The sequence below is a fragment of the Pipistrellus hanaki genome (assembly GCF_964339955.1).
Source record: "Pipistrellus hanaki genome assembly, chromosome: 6".
Lineage (NCBI taxonomy): Eukaryota > Metazoa > Chordata > Mammalia > Chiroptera > Vespertilionidae > Pipistrellus > Pipistrellus hanaki.
Window position 1 is genome coordinate 54848584 of NC_140508.1, and position 19937 is coordinate 54868520.

The 19937-nt window shown below is 37.6% G+C and overlaps 1 protein-coding gene across 1 annotated transcript in view; it reads left to right on the forward strand.

Moving 5' to 3' along the window:
- The window catches only part of ABHD3 (abhydrolase domain containing 3, phospholipase), a 33734-nt gene extending 17305 nt beyond the window's left edge, over nt 1-16429 (forward strand). Inside the window, exons 5-9 of the mRNA XM_084888136.1 lie at nt 4390-4502; nt 8204-8377; nt 11251-11299; nt 11379-11544; nt 15568-16429. Of these exons, the coding sequence (XP_084744262.1) occupies nt 4390-4502; nt 8204-8377; nt 11251-11299; nt 11379-11544; nt 15568-15746 (681 nt within the window). The 3' untranslated portion in view covers nt 15747-16429. The remainder of the gene's footprint in view (nt 1-4389; nt 4503-8203; nt 8378-11250; nt 11300-11378; nt 11545-15567) is intronic.
- The last annotated feature ends 3508 nt before the right edge of the window (nt 16430-19937 follow it).

The following is a 19937-nucleotide window of genomic DNA, read 5'->3' on the forward strand; positions in this document are numbered from 1 at the left end:
CTTAATTAATTATAACTTAATATATACTTCTTGTACCCTAATGTGTCACATTATTGATTTTTAGAACTAGCTTTGAGAGTTAGGTCCCTTGGTAACCCTTCTTCCTTCCGCCTTAGAATTATGAACAATTACTGTTTCAGACTAGAGGAACCCTGTATTTATTTACACCTTGCCTTGAATCCAGAAAAGAATTCAATGTAGTTCCGACTCAGAGTAAGACCTTAGCTTAGGCATAAAAAAGAACAAAAGATGAATCAGCAAAGATCAAACAGGAAGGAACTCTAACAGAAATGAACCCAAAAGAGCTAGAAAAGGTGAAATAGAATTTAGAGTAAGCATTTCTCCTAGGAGTGGAAGACATGCAAAAGTAAAAGGTTGGCTGAAATAGGTTGGTGATATACTTAGAATTTATAGGGATTACCATAGCTTCTGCAAAGCAGTCAGGTAGAAATGTTGTCCTCATTTCTGATCAGTCAGTGCAGCGATGAGGGAAAGCCAAAGCCCTGCTCACGAGGAAACGAGAAGCCTGCACTTCGGGCCCCCGGGGGCTGTTAGCCGTGGGAGACAGGGCGTTCTCGTCTCAGTAGACTGAGCCTCAGCTATCCCTGCAGGACTCTTGGAGTCCTTGAAGCAGTTGGAACCTTTTCTTACTCTCTGAAAGACAGGTAGTTCTTGGTGTTCAAGATTAGGAATCTAGAAATGTTAGACTCCCTAATGTTAATGATTATTTTGTGAACTCTCATAGTTCCCACTTACTTTAGGAATGATCATTTACAAAGGATTCAGCCACTAAGATTTTCTGATCCTAATAATTTTTCATAGATTGTTTTCCTTGTGCCCTAACTCTGTGTGTGGCCGTGTGTACATGTGTATGCATGTGTACATACATGTGCACACATACTTCACTTAAAGCTTGCATAACAAGGGTACATTTTGGTGACTTGTTCATAAGTAATTGAGAAATTTTAAAGCTATACAGTGTTTTATTTCTGCTGACGTAGTGTCTTCTCCTTAACCATACCCTAGACTCTCAGTATTTCACACTCTCTGCATCTCTTCATCTTTCCTTATCCTCTGAGTCAAGCATGTCCAACTCAAAGGCTAACATGGGCCAAATAAACAAGGTTTAAGTTTATGTGGACTACTAAAAAACAAAAGCTTCAATTGTCATAGAAATGTAGGTTTATTTTGATAGAGATATGCTGAATACACAGGGCTGAAATACATGAGCAATCATTAACATAAAATAATAGAACATTTTAATGAAAATTAATATTTTTTCTTGAACATTAACTTATCAGACACTGAATAATTGCAGAAATTAATAAGTGTAATTTAAGTAAACCTATTTTTCTTATTCTTTGAAAGCAAAATATTTCCTGTTGTGCACACCAAACAATTTAGTCCAAGACTAATGACGTGGCAACTGGCTGCAAAATTTTCACTGCTGGTATTAGTGGAGAGAAATGGTACACGTAAGGGAAATGAATGCAACACGATTATAGTAATCAGTCATTAACGAACATTGTAGTTCATTACTAGTAATTATGTATAACAGGATATTGTAAAAGATAAGTTATGAAATTTCTATTAAAACATTTCTTACATACCGTTATATTGGCTGGGTCACAAAAATACTCGTTGTGAGCTGTAAGTTTGACATGCTTGCTCTAAGTACTCATCTGAGCTACTCACTCCATCACCTCCTCCTTCCTCTTCACACATCCTTCCCTACTATTCCTTTCTTTTCTTCCCTTCCATCTCACTGCCCCGCCCCAGCAGTCTCTCTTGGAAATCTCTATAGATTACAGATTGACCCATCTTGTTTTTGGATTGCTAGCTAGTGCTAATTAGAATCTTCAGAGCAAGAACATGTTCTTTAACACCCCCTTCTATCATTAATTTTTTTTTTAAATGAGCTTGATATTTCAACTTACCTAGTCTATTTGTCAACTAGAAAATGAGAGGATTTTTGTTTTTTGTTTTTTGTTTTTTTTTTAAAATAAATGTCTTTAGGGTTCTTGATATCTCAGATTCTATTTAGAAATCTAATACTCATATTAAGGAATATAGATGTGTGTGTGTGTGTGAAGCTATATGAGAACTTTGGTTGACATTTATGCATTGTTTGTTTATGTAAATCTGGTTTCCTATTTCATTGTGAGTTTAGGCAGAAAAGGTATCATCTAAAATAAATTTGTTCTTGTGTAAAAATTAAAAATAATTTTAGCCCTGACGGGTTTGGCTCAATGGATAGCGTGTTGGCCTGCGGACTGAAGGGTCCCAGGTTTGATTCCAGTCAAGGGCATGTACTTTAGTTGCAGGTACATCCCCAGTAGGGGGTGTGCAGGAAGCAGCTGGTCAATGTTTCTCCCTCATCGGTTTCTAACTATCCCTCTAGGACCTTCCTCTCTGTAAAAAATCAATAAAATATATTTTAAAAATAATTTTAATTTTTAACTGTGCAGTATGAAAAGACTCACATGTAATAAAAATTCCATGTAAGGATGATTTTTTTCACCTGAATACTTGTGACAAATTCTGCAGTCACTGTGAATAAGCATAGTAGTAGATATTGTCCTATTTAGATTTTACAGTGAATTTGTGTCATTCAAATGCATTTAATTACAGAGTATTTTTTAAATTATCTCAGCTTAGTCAGCTGTTCAAGTGTTACAGGATTTATTTAACCTTTCTAAACTCAATTTCCTATTTATAAAATAAATGTGATAAAAGGATCACCTTCATGGTTTTGCCATTATAAATGCTGTCAGGTTAACATTTATCTTTTGGAAAATTACATATTTGAAGATCTCAAAAAGATGACAGTGAGCAGTAGGTAGTGTCTTAATATTGGGTTTTATCAGGAGGATCGCTGAAAATTGTAATTTTCTTAGACTACTCATTAGTGATTGAATAATGGATATTGTGATCGTGGTTTATTGTAATCATGGTTTATGGAATACTGTAATCAGGGTGGTGCAGATAGCTGATTTCAGTACTTTTTAAAAATATATATTTATTGATTTATACAGAGAGGAAGAGAGAGAGATAGAAAGTTAGAAACATCGATGAGAGAGAAACACTGATCAGCTGCCTCTTGCACACCCCCCACTGATGATGTGCCCACAACCAAGGTACATGCCCTTGACTGGAATCGAACCTGGGATCTTTCAGTCTGCAGGCCAATGCTCTCTCCACTGAGCCAAACCGGTTTCGGCTGGTTTCAGTATTTTTTTTTTTAAAATATATTTTATTGATTTTTCACAGAGAGGAAGGGAGAGGGATAGAGAGCTAGAAACGTCGATGAGAGAGAAACACTGATCAGCTGCCTCTTGCACAACCCCCACTGGGGATGTGCCCACAACCAATGTACATGCCTTGACCGGAATCGAACCTGGGACCCTTCAGTCTGCATACCGACGCTCTATCCACTGAGCCAAACCGGTTTTGGCTGGTTTCAGTATTTTTATTAGAGTAATGTTATCAGATTCCTCTCCTTGTTAATAAATTTTATTTTACATAAACTTTATTCATACACACATTTACACATATTCCACAGACAGGATTGACCTTTGTTCACACATCTCAAACAATGCATCTGTGAAGCTTTTCAACTAGAATCAGAGCCTTCATTGAAGAAGTTCACATGAAAAGCATTTGTTTAAGTACATTATGTATGGAAGCATAATCAGCTTTACATATTTTACCATTTTAAGTGTCTGTTTCATTGGGGTGCAGCTGGGGCTTTTATTATAAAATCAAATGTTTAATTAATAGATCAGACTGGATATTGCTTTATCTAGAGTGAAGGCAGTACCAGAAAACCACACTCCTTCATTGGTAGACAGCACTCAGGATAGAGAAAACAGTTTTCCAGTTAGAAATGAGCCACAAATTTAAATTTTTATGGCATTATTAGAAAGCCCTTTTTGTTTGTTTCTTTTTAAACAAAGAATTACTTTGTCAGGTATAACGGTTTTTGTTTTGTTTTGTTTTGTTTTCCTATAAGAAGATGTAATCCTCCACTTTTTCTTCATAAATTTACTGTTCTTGCTTAGTCCGAGACACATCTGAGTAGGGAACTGTGTTTCTGTTTAATTTATGGTATTTAATTTAAGGTCTTCCATTTCTATCAAGCCTTCCTTGCCGATCAAAGTCTTTTTGTTAGTGCCAACTTGAATAGCATTGACTTTAAATAACATATATGTGTATTGCAAGATAAGGAAATTATAAATTTTTATTATTCATAATATGTGCAAACAAAGGTTATTTCCCCATATTTATGACTTCCTGCTCTTTTTTTTTTTTTTTTTTTACATTTCTGCATTATACAAATCATGAACCTCACCATTTTAAATGCTGTGCTTTGCCTGTCACTGCTTACAGACGCCAAGGACGTACTGTTGCGCTAACACGGAAGATCTGGAGACAGTCATTCACCACGTGCACAGTCTGTTCCCCTCTGCTCCTTTCCTGGCAGCAGGGGTTTCCATGGGAGGGTAAGGTTTTTCCTTTCTAACATGTTTGAGAGAAGTGGTCTCACCAACTGCCTCTCCCAGAGAGGACCGTTAGCTACATAGACATTTTAGAGTAAATGTTTTGTTAATTTTATCCTATTTTACCACACGATTGAATGAATGATTGAAGGAATTCGTTCAGGTGGATTTTAATATTTCCCTTGATTACTGGTCTCTGCAGTGAAAAGGATACCAGTGCTTACTTGGGGTACTGGGGTCTCAGGTTCCCTGATGTACTCCTGGCTGGCCTTGCAACCGTGTTTTTCGGAACCACTCAGGAAGCTGAACTTGTAGCATGGCTTTTAGCACTCCAGTCATAAGATAAACACTTACTGCTCCTCCAGCGGAAGAGGCCTCCAAAGACTCTTTCCTCAGGTGTGGTTTGGTTTGTTTGGCTTGGTTTGGTTGGTTGTTTGGTTTGGTTTGGTTGTCGGGCAAATGACCTATTCTGGAATGCTCTCCTAGAAACTGTAAAGTGTTGTTGTTAACTCCCTATTCCAGCTGATTTTTAAACCTCATGAATATGATTATAACTTGTACTGCTTGGAATTACTTTGGGGCTCTCTTTTTGGAACTTTTAGGCTATGTATTTATTATAGGTAGGTTCATTTCTGCTAGTAATATTTATATTTTTTGTTCTAGGGACACTGGACTTAATAAAATCCAAAATTTTTATTATCTGGCATTTTAGATTTCCTAAACCATTGCCCAAAGCTACTCTTTAAAATCAAGAAACACATGAGATATAAAATGTCTTGATTTTATAATTGATTTATCTGTCATTTCAATTCACAGATTGTCTTAAGAGCATATTTATTTGAAAATGACAGGCTTTTTACAAATGATAGACTCTGAAAAATAGGCATTACCCACCTTTTTAGACTCTGATAAACATAAATTAAGAGGAAAAGAGTATGTTTCTTACATTAGCATGGGAGGTCTGACTTGACCTACTAAAGGAAGAAATCTGAATCGATGCAGAAAACCCAGCAAAATCTCTGAATTGTGCTTCATAGGCAGTTTTTCACTTTTGTTTCTTCTGCCCCAAAATGTGAACCTAAAAGGACAAGGTGCCAGCTGAACTTTTTTCCCTTAATCTTGTAAATTCTTGACTTTTTTTAAGGCCAGACCTTACGTAAACAGGCCCAGATTCTCTATTCAGAAGCTCCTGGGAAATGCCTATTCATGTCACATTGAAACCTCAGTGCCTGAAGGCAGAACTTGACCATTAGCCTTTGCAGCTGGTTGAATATTAATGTCTTGTACATTGTTCGAAGGAAGCACCCTGTCTAGTTGCCTAGCACTCTGACACATTCCCAGGTCAGTTTACCGTTTGGGGCTGTGTTTTACAGCGTGACACTTCTTTTGGAGTGTAACAGACCAAAGCGTCTGACCAAGATCTGTATGCCCCCACGCCTGCGATGCCTGGAGTCAAGTAGGGGCTTTGAACCAGAACTGAGTCTAACTAAGGAACCCACGCTGCCTAGACCCAGTCAGATTCCTGTCTCCCGATGAATTGGTAAACTCGCCTTAAGAAATGTATAGAGGAATAAAAAAGAAATGTATAGAAACTTACAAATATACATACAAGTAAAGAGAAGACATAATGATCCCTCACATATATTAATCACACAGCTTCAACAATTATCAACTTAAGGGTACTCTCGTTTATCATATCACGCCCCATTGCTCCCAACTCTGATTATTCTACAATAAATACTACATCATTTATAAATATTTCAGTAAGAATCTCTGAAAGTAATCTCTTTAAAAAAAACCAAACAGTACTGTTTTCATATGTAAACAAAACTAACAGTAATTCCTAAGTATTATTAAATATTTAGTATCACATTTCTCCAATTGTCAGTTTGTTTGTTGGTTGGCTGATTTTTACAGTTTGAGTCAGGAGCCAGATAAAGTTCAAACATTTGGATTGATAGGCCTTTTAAGCTCTTAATTCTCTCTCTCTCTCTCTCTCTCTCTCTCTCGTGTGTGTGTGTGTGTGTGTGTGTGTGTGTGTGTGTGTGTGTAAGATGAAGTCCTTTTCCTGTCAGAGAAAATCAGCACTTTTTGGAATAACATCTTGACATAATTTTGCTCTTGGGTAATAACCAAAACATACTCTAGCCACCTACTTGAATATAGCTACTCCTGCTCCTACTTCCTGATGGCTTCCCTTCCAGCCCTCCCAATGTGCCCATTATACCAGCCTCCGACAAATCTATGGCTTTCAGCCACAGAATAAGGCCACCAAAACTAGGATCAGAGAATGAACCCTTTGCAGGTGAGTAAGCATTAATCCTTGAAATGGCTTGGTGAACCACAGCACAGTATACAAAGTCGTTACAAGGGGTCCTTTTCCAAAATGAAATTTCCGATCTGAAACCTCATCAACATCACTCTGCAAGTCATTTGGGTTGGAAAAATGAAAACAATTTTTACCCATTTCTCCAATTTCAGAACCTAGGCAATTGGAGAAATAAAGAACAGAAAGTACTATAATGAGAAGCAGAATTTAGGGTATCATTCGTTTTCTTAGATGACTTTGTTAAATTAAGATTTCTGACATTGGTATTAGTACACTCCATTGTTGTCCCTTTACCCACCATAGAACTAGGGTAGAATCAGGAAAATTGATAGACTAAAAAGAAAGGAGGAAAATGTGTGATTAGGAGATAAAGATAAATAACAGGAAGGAGGAAACTAGTTACTTTAGGGGCCAATTGCTCTGCCACCACTCAGAAAGTCTAACTCTAGACTAGGGAGCCCGTTAGAGATTGGCTCTCTGTACAAGGTTGCACAGGCAACCAGAATGGCGGCCCGGACTGATTCTTCGGAATCCCTTGGCGGGAGACACAGATATCTGTAATTGTTTTAAAAACTCCCCCAGTGATTCCACTGTGCAGCCACATCTGAAAGCCTCTCCTGTGCCCTTTCCTCATACCAAGGGTTGAAAAACCACAGCCTGCAGGCCAGATCTGGCCAGCTGTCAGTGTTTGTATAGTCCAAAAGCTAAGAAAGGTTATTTTACTTTTAAATGGTTGGGAGGAAAAAATAAAAACAAGAATAACATTTCGTGACATGTGAAAATTATATGAAATCCAAATGCCAATGTCCATATAAAATGCTTTATTGGAACATGTTCGTGTCTGTTTATTTATGTATTGTCTACGGCTGCTTTCAAACTACAATCACAGAGTTAAGTTGCCACAGAGATTATAGCTCCCCTTCCCCCACAAAAAAACAACCAAAAACATGTATTATATAGCCCTTTATTGAAAAAGTTTGCCTGAAACACCCCTGGCATACTAAATTAAACATTTAACTGGAGGCTGGGGCATAGAGAATTGCAAAATTTTAATCAATCCCCAATATCATTGTGAAGTAAAGAAAACAAAAACACTTTTACAATGGAATTCTCTCATGTTTTATTTCCCAGAAAGATGCACTTATAAGCAATAACTGTATGCTTTTTCTCCACTCACAATACAGTCAACTGCAAGGTAAACAAGTATATGAATGTAAGGAAAGAATGAATATCCTGTACTTGCATGCTTTCCCAAGTATTTAAACACTGGTTTATCTTTTTCTTTCTTCATAGTTTATAAAGTCCATAGTTGGGTATGGAATGTCTTGAGAGAGAACAAATGCATCACCGAGTTTCCTATTTCTCCTCATTTTAGAATGCTGCTTTTAAATTACCTGGGCAAAATGGGGACCAAAACTCCTTTGAAGGCAGCTGCAACCTTTTCCGTTGGTTGGAATACCTTTGCTTGTTCGGAGTCACTGGAGAAACCACTGAACTGGCTGCTTTTTAATTACTATTTGACAACTTGCCTCCAGTCTTCAGTTAATAAGTGAGTCATCTTTAAAATCTGCTGTCTCCAAAACTTTTGGGTTACATACCCCAACAATAAGAAGTTTTAAAGCACAGCACTGTTAATATATGTATATTTACGTTACATTGCATGCATTCACTACTGCACAAAATAGACTTCATATTAGAATTGTATACAAGAGATTTTGAGTATAAACTGAAAATATAGATAAAAGTTCTAATGTTTTCTTTCTGTACCCCAATAGATTATCTTGTACAACCCGTATGGTATGGGCCCCCATTTGAAGATCATTGTTCTGTCACTGCCCTAAATTATTCTAAAAGACTAAAAATATTACTATCAAGTGTGTTGAGTAACAATATGAACTATTTCCCTGGATTTTCTACTTGTTACTAATGTCAGTACCTAGCTCTCTTCTAGGTGGTGAGTAATGTATATATTAAGTGTGTTCAGTGCTGAATGATAGGTTCCTTAAGTATGTGTTTGCAGTCCCCCCAGTTCTTTTTTTCTTTTTTCTCATTTTTTTTTTATTTTTTTTTTTAATATATTTTATTGATTTTTTTTTTACCCCCTCCCTCCCTCCCACACATCCCCTCCCTCCCCAGAGTTTTGTGTCCATTGGTTGCACTTATATGCATGTATACAAGTCCTTCGGTTGATCTATTATCTCCCCCAGATCTTCCTCCCGTCCCCACTGTAACTTGACAGTCTACTTGTTGATATACTGTCTCTATATCTATCTTATGGTTCACCAGTTTATAATGTTCTTTATTATCCACAAATGAGTGAGGTCATGTGGTGTTTCTCTTTCATTGATTGGCTTATTTCACTCAGCATGACGTTCTCCAATTCCATCCAGGATGCTGCAAATGATGAGAAATCCTTCTTTTTTATGGCAGCATAGTATTCCATTGTGTAGATGTACCATAGTTTTTGGATCCAATCATCTGCTGACGGACACTTAGGCTGTTTCCAAATTCTGGCTATTGTAGATTGTGCTGCTATGAACATAGGGGTGCATATATCCTTTCTGATTGGTGTTTCAAGTTTCTTGGGATATATTCCTAGAAGTGGGATTACTGGGTCAAATGGGAGTTCCATTTTCAGTTTTTTGAGGAAACTCCACACTGTTCTCCACAGTGGTTGCACCAGTCTACATTCCCACCAGCAGTGCGCGAGGGTTCCTTTTTCTCCGCAACCTCGCCAACACTTGTCGTTTGTTGATTTGTTGATGTTGGCCATTCTGACAGGTGTGAGATGGTACCGCATTGTTGTTTTGATTTGCATCTCTCGGATAATTAGTGACTTTGAGCATGTTTTCATGTGCTTTTTGGCCTTCCTTCTGTCTTCTTTTGAAAATATTCTATTTAGGTCCATTGCCCATTTTTTAATTGGATCATTCATCTTCCTTTTATTTAGTTGTATAAGCTGTTTGTAGATGTTGGAGATTAAACCTTTATCAGTGGTAACATTTGCAAATATGTTCTCCCACACAGTGGGCTTTCTTGTTGTTTTGTTGATGGTTTCTTTTGCTGTAAAAAAGTTTTTTCTCATTTTTTAAATTAAGGTATTATATGTGTACATACCTTACCAATCCCACCTCCCGCCCCAACTCCCATACATGCCCTCCCTCCACAGAGTTTTGCGTTCAAAATATGAAGTCAGTCAAGTGTGGTTGTGTGGAGGGAGACAATGTTAATCAGCTTAACAATAACCCATAACCGTTGGACCAACTCCCAGTTCTTAACATTATCAAAATACCATCTTTGCACTCATTTTTCTGGAATTGTATATATTCTAACAGTTAAACAGTATGGTAGCAAAGAACATAGATATGTTTCTGTTTATTGTTTTATGACTGTTACCATGCATTTTTGGGTGAATTGATAAATTAAAATATAAACTCTAAATAAATGTCAGTTAATTTGTGCAAGACTTAACTGAAAACCATAGTTACCCAAAAGTTGGCATTAAGCATTGGATTAAACTTAACCTATTTGTTACGTAAATAAGGGTGTTGCTTATAAAATATTGATAAGAATACTAAAGAATCATCAGTTACTGTTGGTCACTGGAATGAGGGACGGTAGCAAGAAAAGTGAAGAAGGTGATTCGAATTAAAATATGGTTATACAACAAAAATGACCAACATTTAAAAAATAAGTACATATTGATGTGGAGAGAGTAGAGCGCCTGAAGAATGGCTCCTTTGTAATAAACACATCCAACAGCAACTTGGGCTTACTCCTCACAGGTGGCAAGATTCCATGACCTTCCTGTGATATTATGCCATATATAATTTTTTTTAAAGTGCATATATAAAAATGCAAGTTATAATTTTCAGTATAGCCATTTAAAAAATAGTATCTTCAGATAATGTATCCAATTAAAAGTTCCTGGTTTACATGAGGCCTTTTTGGCCAAATTGGCTTACTAGCAGCAGTGTGTAGGTCTAATTTGTTATGAAACTTCCCTTATGCTTATTTTATAGAACTGGTTCATTCTTTCTCAATAGCTACTTTAACCAGGCCAGTTGAGTGTCGACCCATGAACCAAGAGGTCACTGGTTCAATTCCCAGTCAGAGCACATGCCCAGGTCGTGGGTGAGATCCCCAGGAGGGGGTGTGTAGGAGACAGCTGATCGATGTTTCTCTATATATATCCCTCCCCTTTCCTCTCTCTCTAAAATCAATAAAAACATATTAAAAATAGAAGAAAAAAAAGTACTTTAAAAATTTCTTTGGGACAAATATCTGTGTACTCTGATTAACTAGATATTTACCATGGAGCATCAACTCAGTGCCCTGTGCTGGGCTTAGTTATATATTATGTAGATATGTTTGAGATAGGAATGAACTTACTCTTTTCCTTTTGAAATTCTTTCGTTTCAGGCACCGGCATATGTTTGTAAAACAGATTGACATGGATCAAGTCATGAAGGTAGGAGAAAAACTATATGTAATACTTTTATTTCCTTTTTTGATCCCCAAAATAATTACAGTCTGTTTTTGTGTTACAGGCTAAGTCCATTCGAGAGTTTGATAAGCAATTTACCGCAGTCATGTTTGGATACCAAACAATTGATGATTATTATACGGATGCCAGTCCAAATCGTAGACTGAAATCAGTAGGGATTCCAGTGTTGTGTCTGAATTCTGTGGATGACGTTTTTTCACCCAGTCATGGTAAAATTAACATATTTATGTACATTTTGACATGAGTTAACTGTTTTAAAATATTGTTAGGCACACAATAATAAGAAATAAAATGCCGGTCTTATAGTTTCCACTGTGATAAACAAAAAAAAATAGTTACTCATACTTTAATCTAAACATATCAGATCAGCTCTAGCCAGTTTGGCTCAGTGGATAAAGCATCAGCCTATGGACTGAATAGTCCCCGGTTTGATTCCAGTCAAGGGCCATGTGGGCTTGACCGCCAGTGAGGGGCATGCAAGAGGCAGCCAATCAGTGATTCTCTCTCATCATTAATGTTTCTCTCCCCCTCTCTCTTCCTCTCTGAAATAAATAATCAGATCACTTTAAAGTTGTCACAGTCCACTATGAGAACAAATTAAGACTCAGTATTTTAATTGTTCTCATTTTTATAACCTTTCCTTCTTATCAAATGTACTATTCTTTGGACAGTGTATATTATAGTATCTTTGCTTCAAAAATCATCACTTGCCTTTGCTTTCTGATATTCCTTCCTATACAGAAGGCTTTGGAATATTTCTCCCCTTTTAACCTGGGAAAGAACTGGAGACATTATAACACGATGTCCTTGAATCTCTTAATGAGTGTAGCACATTCAGACTCTGAAGTTATGTTTGAAGGGAACAGTCTTTGTTTTTTCTCTGGATACTGTACAAAAGAAAATTATGCCAAATTAACTTTCTCTCTTAATTCAAGAAATATGGGGTTTGGAAACAAAAATATAGAGCTCAGGGTTCGATTTTAGTCAAGGGCACATATTTGGGCTGCAAGCTCGATCTCCGGTCCTGGCCTGGGCGCATAGGGGAGGCCACCAATCAATGTGGCTCTCTCACATGGATGTTTCTCTCTGTCTCTTCCCCTTCCTCCCACTCTCTCTTTAAAAAAAAAAATCAGTGGAAAAATATCCTTTGATGAGGATTAACAAAAAAAAAAAAAATTTTTTTTTAAATCAATGGTGATGACTAACAACAACTAATAAGTAAAGGAATCAATAGATTTGACCTCTAAGTTTTTCCTGTGGAATTTTGTAAAGCTTTTTAGAAAACGTTTTCTCCCTGTTTTTCCCCCTAAGTACTTAACATTTTTCTCCCATCTACTTAATTAAAAAAAGATGATTCTGACTACAAATATGACACATATGTATTGTCAAATTTAAAAAAAAAATCACGCCGAAACTGGTTTGGCTCAGTGGATAGAACATCGGCCTGCTGACTGAAAGGTCCCAGGTTCGATTCCGGTCAAGGGCATGCGGGCACATCCCCAGTGGGGGGAGTGCAGGAGGCAGCTGATCTATGTCTCTCCCTCATCGATGTTTCTAACTCTCTATCCCTCTCTCTTCCTCTAAAAAAGCCAATAAAATATATATATATTTTTAAATCACTTATCTCTCTAGGAGATATCAACTAATTGTGTGATTCATGACTAATCACAGATAACAGTAGATGACTAAAACTTTTGGCCTTTGACCACAAATCAGAAATTGAAACTGTAAACTTTAATATGGGTTGAATTACATAATGATTGTTTAGCCTCTCCACTGAATTAAGAAAGTCTGGTATTTATTTTTATATTTCACCTACCCTTCTCCTACCAACAAAATGTCCCAATATTTACCCTGACCCAACTGGTTTAAGTTGAAACTCATTATTTTCTATTCTTTCTCAAGCTTATAAAATACTCTTGCAACTTGAAATAGTGGGCAATTGTCTGCATTCTGAGAGGGAAGGCAGCCAGCATCTTTCACATGACTCAATGTGGATACAGCCTTTTGTTCTTCTGATGTGACTGTAACTTCCAATGTTAGAAATTCCTGAGCATATTCAGAGTGTAAAATCGGGGCTCTTAATAATTCCATTACAGGCAAATGAAGCACTCTAGATATGAGCCTGAATGTAAGGTGAAAAGTAAAAGCAAAAATAGTATCACTCATTTTCCCTGCCCCGCCCCTTAGCTTCACACCCGAGCCTGTTATAGAAGCTCATTTTTTAGGTGTTGCTGGCTAAGGATGTGAGTTCAGGCCCCCTTTTAGACAATAACTTGACTGGCTAGGCTTTGATTTAGGGAGTATTATGAGGAGTCAAATTTAGAGCCTCATCTAAACAGGCAACGTAGGCACACAGCAGAAGCCCCGATTGGAAGGAGCTCAGTTCTCTTTATAGTGTCAGCGTCTTTCCCTTCCTTAGGAGGGTGTAGGGTGGTAAGAGCTGACCTTTAGCTACCTCTAAACTCTGGCCAAGATGTGAAAGTCTAATTATTGCATCAACCATGTTATCTTAAATAGGGAGGCAAGATTTAGCATATCTGAATCAAAGCAATTTTCATGCCAGTTTGGAAGCCATTATAGATCTTAAATCAAAACATTTTCATTGTTTGAACTCTAAGCATGTGGGTGGAGGAGGGGAGAACAGCTTTAATTCATATCCGTAAAGTTTTCACTCAGGAAGATTTTTGTAGATCTTATAAAAAGACTCTCATTACTGCTGAATTATTTACATACTAGAGGCCTGGCGCATGAAATTTGAGTGCATGAGGTAGGGGGCAGAGGGGTGTCCCTCAGCCTAGCCTGCACCCTCTCGCAATCCGAGACCCCTTAGGCAGGGTCCCTAGGCCAGGCAGGTGATCAGAACTTATCAGGGCTTTTCTTCCCCCGGCTGCTGGCAACTGGCCCTGCCCCCCCCCCCCCACACACACACACACGCCTTGCCATCTCTGCAGCACTGCCCCTCCTCCCCCACCATCAGTTACCTCCCTCTGCAGGTGACAGGCGTGGGGTGTGATATCTTGGCTGGCCTGGGCCTCCCTCTGTGGGGCAATGGCGGGGGGCTCCCACCCAATCACATTGCACCCTTGTTGGCTGGCCTAGCACCAGCGCGTGTCATAGTGTGCTCATCTGGAAGGTCGTCCGGATGGTCGTTCTGCTGTTCAGTCATTCAATTGGTTTGCATATTATGCTTTTATTATTATAGATTATTATAGATAGCAACTATATTTTCAAAGTAAAGTTACTCTTTTTCCTGACTATGAATATAAATTCAGAGAAGGAATATAAATAAAAAATAATCACCAATGTTTTTAACCATCCCAAAATAATCAGTTACCACTTGGAATAATATTTTATTTCTTTTTTTTTTTTTTTTTCTATTTATATATGTTTTTACTATACAGATCACATGTATAATTTTGAATTCTTGATACAGCCACCATTTGGGATCTAACTTCATGTAAAGTTTAACCAAAGTCTTACACAGTGAATTCATAACTCTCACAAAGGTCATAAGATTAGTTTTTCTTTCCTGGTATAACACCTAAGTGGGAATCTTGCTGCATAATATAAGTATTTACCATTCCTTGAAATACCTTTAATTTCTCATAACAAGATTGGGCCTGTTCTTTTGTGTTATGATTAAACACTTGAATTGATTCTTTAAAAAATGATGGTCCAATACATAATTGTAAACATGAACTGTTATAAAAATATACCCTGGCTGGTGTGGCTTAGTTATTTGAGCATTGTCCCATGCACGGAAAGATCACTGGTTCAACTCTGGGGAGGGAGGGGATGTGTGGGAGGGAGGGTGGGGGGCAAAAAAAAAATCAATAAAATATATTAAAAAAAAAAAAAAAAAAAAAAAAAAAAAAAAAAAGGAAAGATCACTGGTTCAATTCCTGGTCAGGGCATATACTCAGGTTGTGGGTTTGATCCCAGGTCTGGATGCATGTGGGAGGCAACTGACCAATATTTCTCTCTCTCCCTCTTCCTTCCTCTTTCTCTCAAAAATCAATAGAAACATATTTTAAAAAACATATAGATGATTAATATAGTCAGACTTATTCCATTAGCCATACTCATTACAAATATGTTTAATTTTGTTTTTAACTATTGGAAATAATAAAGACATACATTTTTCCTTATTTCTTTATTATCCAAAAATTGGTAATAATCATATATTTTCTCTCTCTCCCTTTCTTACCCATCCTGTCTTTTTCCTCAAGCTATTCCAATAGAAACTGCTAAGCAAAATCCTAATGTTGCTTTGGTCCTTACTTCTTACGGAGGCCATATTGGTTTTCTGGAGGGCATCTGGCCAAGGCAGTCCACGTATATGGATCGAGTCTTCAAGCAGTTTGTGCAGGCCATGGTTGAGCACGGACATGAACTCTCTACCATGTAGTTTTTCAGGTGCGTTTTGTCTGAACCATAGAAAGCAGCTCAGCTTACTGCGCACAAATCTTAACTACTGTATATAAAGCAAATAAGCCAGCTGGTGGTGAAGAGGTCCATAATGACATGCAAAAACCATTTTGGGGGGAAATAAAACAACTATGTAGCAAAAAATAAAATGCAGATTTAGATTGTAATTTATGTAGATTTTATTTTTACTATGCCTTACCAAGTATGACCTTAAATCAAGTAGTACAAACATGCAATTGCACTTAACCAAAACCATTGAGTAAAAATATTTTAATTCCTCAGGGTTTGAATTTAGGCTAATACTTGTTAGATTACTCATTTTACATGATTTAATGGTACTTTAATAACTACCAGAGATTATTGGTAAGAGATTTTGGCTATTTGAATGTAAGTTATAAGTTGGCACATTCCTAAGGGTATTTATATGATAATGACATAACTGAAATAAGATAAAATACAATATATGCTAAATATTTTGTGTTCTAACTTTCAAAGGCAAATGCAACATTAGACTGACTTCTATACATGCTCTTTTATTCTGATATTAAATTAAGGCTGACTTATGTTTTATAATGATTATAGTTTACATGCTTATTTTTAAAATAGTATATATATGCATAAATATATCTCATTATATTAAAATAAATTATATTTTAAATTGTTTCTTTGTGAGTTTGTTTTTTGGCTTTTTTAAACCCTCAATTGAGGACATGATTATTGATTTTAGAGAGAGGGGAATGGAGAGAAGAAAAGAGAGAAACATCGAAGTATGAGAGAAACATTCATCAGTTACCTCCCATACTCACCCTTACCGGGGATCAAACCTAAAACCTACGTATGTGCCCTGACCAGGAATTGAACCCACAAAATTTCAGTGTATGGGACACTGTTCCAACCAACTGAACCAACCAGCCAGGGCTCTTTGTGAGTTTTTATCTACAAAAAGTAATCCCTAGACAGCAATTTATGATAAATTCATGAGTTGCATTAGCAAGAAATATTAAAATTGTTTTGCTCATTGTTTCCAGAATATTGGGCTCACACCATGCATACCAATTAAAAATACTTTCAGTTCCACTGAGTTCACAGGAAACACCTGTAGCCCAACAGCTCCATGTGGAGGAATACCAAGATCCAAAGGGCAGGCGGGTGAGAGACAGATAGGGGCAGTGAAGACAACAGCAGGTCAGGAGGGATGGTGGCAAAAACTGCCTCCTGCCTCTGGGAGGAGATGAGGTGACTGGTAATTGCTCTTGGTGTCATGGCAATAAGCTCCCACCTGATGTCATAGGGCAACGTGGACTGGTCCACGTTTTAATGAGTCAGAACCAGTTTGCACAGTCTTCACTTTAAGGGTTAAAGTCCAAAATGTGTAAGTCAGAATTATCTATGAGGTCAAATTCTTCTCTCAGGCCTTCATCAGATGAACTGGTACCTCCAGAGGACAACTTTGTCACCAACTACAGCAGCACTGGTGCCAGGGGGACATGGGCCCTTTCCCTTAGATTCAATCTTTTTCCGGATAAAGGACACAGGGTTAAACCATGGAAGTGCCGGTGCAGTTTTGCATTATAGCCACCAAAGATGTACAACTCCCCATGGTAGCCAAAGGCTGGGTGGCTCTGGTGTCCCCTTGGGCAGCACCAGAGTGGCTGGACAATCCAGCCAGGTATCAGTCCTGGTGTCAAAGACTCAGATGGGTTGCAAGTAAATCTCATTGTTGGAATGGAACGGTCCAAAGCGGTCCACGACATATATGACTGCCCAGCATTAGTGGCTGAGTGGAAGTCCCTCTAGCAGCGCAAGATTACCCTTTGTATAGATGAGGGGCCATGTCATGGCATCTAGCTTGTGAATGTCATTAGAAAAGCAGTCCACCAGCTACTCAGAACTCTTAAAATGTATATGGTCTTGCCAAAGACACAAGGTGAATGTCTATCCAGGGCCCCAGAAATTGTTCCTAACACGGGTTGTGGACCATTTGTATTGATATCAAAGGTGTAGAGCACATTGCAGGCTCCTTCCGTGCCATTCTTCCCACCCCAAAGGAAGACGTCGTCATCGATTATGGTTGAGTGTCCATTCCGCATGCATGGTACCTGTGATTGATGAGTCTCACGGGGAAGGGGAGGCAGCTTTGTCCAGCACAAGGACACTGCATTGAAAATATGCACAAAAAATAAGGAGTGCTTCAAGGATTTGTGTGTCATCCTTGTGCATGAATCATGCTCATCTTCTCTGTATGGTTCCAATTCTAATTTTAGCATATGAGCTACACACCAAAACATTTTTACAATGGCATTATAGAATACCTCAATGGTTAGTAAACTATGACCCTGAGTGAAATTTAGCCTTCTGCCCATTTTTGTATTTTGCCCAGAACACAGCCACGCCCACTGGCTTACCGATTGCCTACAGCTAATTTGAGCAGAGTTGAATAGTTGACACACAATTTTAATTTTAAACCTTTTTCATCTCACGGCACACATTACTAAAATTCTGCAGCACACCAATAAATATATGTTTCACTGATGTGACAAAAAAAAATAGGCATCATTTTGGTTCATTTACACCAGATGGCTATTGTGTTGGCCGTTATTTTTAAATTTGACAAGCTAAAGGAAAAGAGGTCAGTGCTCCCGACGAAAGTCAGGTATTACATGTTTTAAAATTTCTTGCAGCACACTGGTTGAAAATCGCTGGCCTACATCTAAAATACTATTTGGCTTTTCAGAGTGAGCTTGGGACTCCTAGTCTACTCCACAAATAAGACACAGGAATGTTTTCCTTTTAAGAAATGTGATGAACTTCTTTATGACTATATTTATCTTGTTTTCCTTGAATTCTCAAATGAAATCCTGGACCAAAGCACAGAAAAAAATGTTAAGGCTTTTAAGATATCCTGACAAGTTGCTTAATGTTTTTCAATGCACCTTCCCATCAGCCTACTCCAAATGGTCTTCTACCTACAGGACAATAAGCACTATTTAAAAATTATTTTATCAAAAATAAAATTTGAGCCCTACCAGTTTGGCTCAGTGGATAAAGTGTCAGCCTGTGGACTGAGGGGTCCAGGTTCAATTCTGGTCAGGGGCACATGCCTGGGTTATGGGCTGGATCCCCAGTGGGGAGCATGCAGGGGGCAGCCAATCAGTGATTCTCTCTCACCATTAATGTTTCTCTATCTCTCCCTCTCTGAAGTCAACAAAAATAAAATATTACTGAAAACTGCATGAGTACCAAAAAAAATTTCTCTAGTTTTAATATTTTACAATGTTGGTTTGTCTCATAAGGTTAAGTTCCTTTTTCCTTTTCTTAAAAAAATGATGAATCTCCTACAGCCTCCTCATTCGTCAGAATGAACACCAGAGCCAATTTACCAGTTAAGAACACAGGGTTCTTGGATGTAGACTTGCCTCTAAATTCCAGCTCTGCTGATTAAAAACTGTGGGACTTTGGCAGTTACCTAACCTCTCTGGGCATGTTTTCATTTTGAAAACAGAAAACACCATCTGCTACACAGAATTGTTCTGAGGGTTAAAAGAAATAACATATCAAGGGCTTAGCACAGAATCTGGCACAGAGTAAAATAAATACTCCATCCAATATTTGTCAAATGACAAGGGTACTAGTTAATATTGTCCACTAAAAAAATCCGTTTGGCAACTGCATTCAATCTATAAGAAAAACCTGGCACAGAATAGGCATTAAGTTCAAGAAATTACTATAAAATTCACCAGGATAATTTTGTTAAACCTTTAAATGGAGAACATTCACTTGACACCTGCAATTTTCATCTTATGACACACAGAAGGATATTACAATTGACGTTAGAGAGAAAAAAACATTTAAGAATGAAGGAAAAATTACAAAGCTCCAGAAAACACGGAAAATCTTCACTGTCCTTGCAGATTCATAATGCGTATTATCTTTTAAAGTCTTATTAATTCATGTGCATCCTCTTAACAGCCAATCACACAATATCTGTAGTTCATCAAATCTCAGACATCGATTTTTAGATGCACTATATTTCTGTACTAAAAAAAACCTGATTTGATGCCGTCTTAAGTTCATGCCTTAACGATGCATCTTTTTTTTCTTTAAAAATTTATTATTGCCCAAACCGGTTTGGCTCAGTGGTGGAGCGTCGGTCTGCGGACTCATAGGTCCC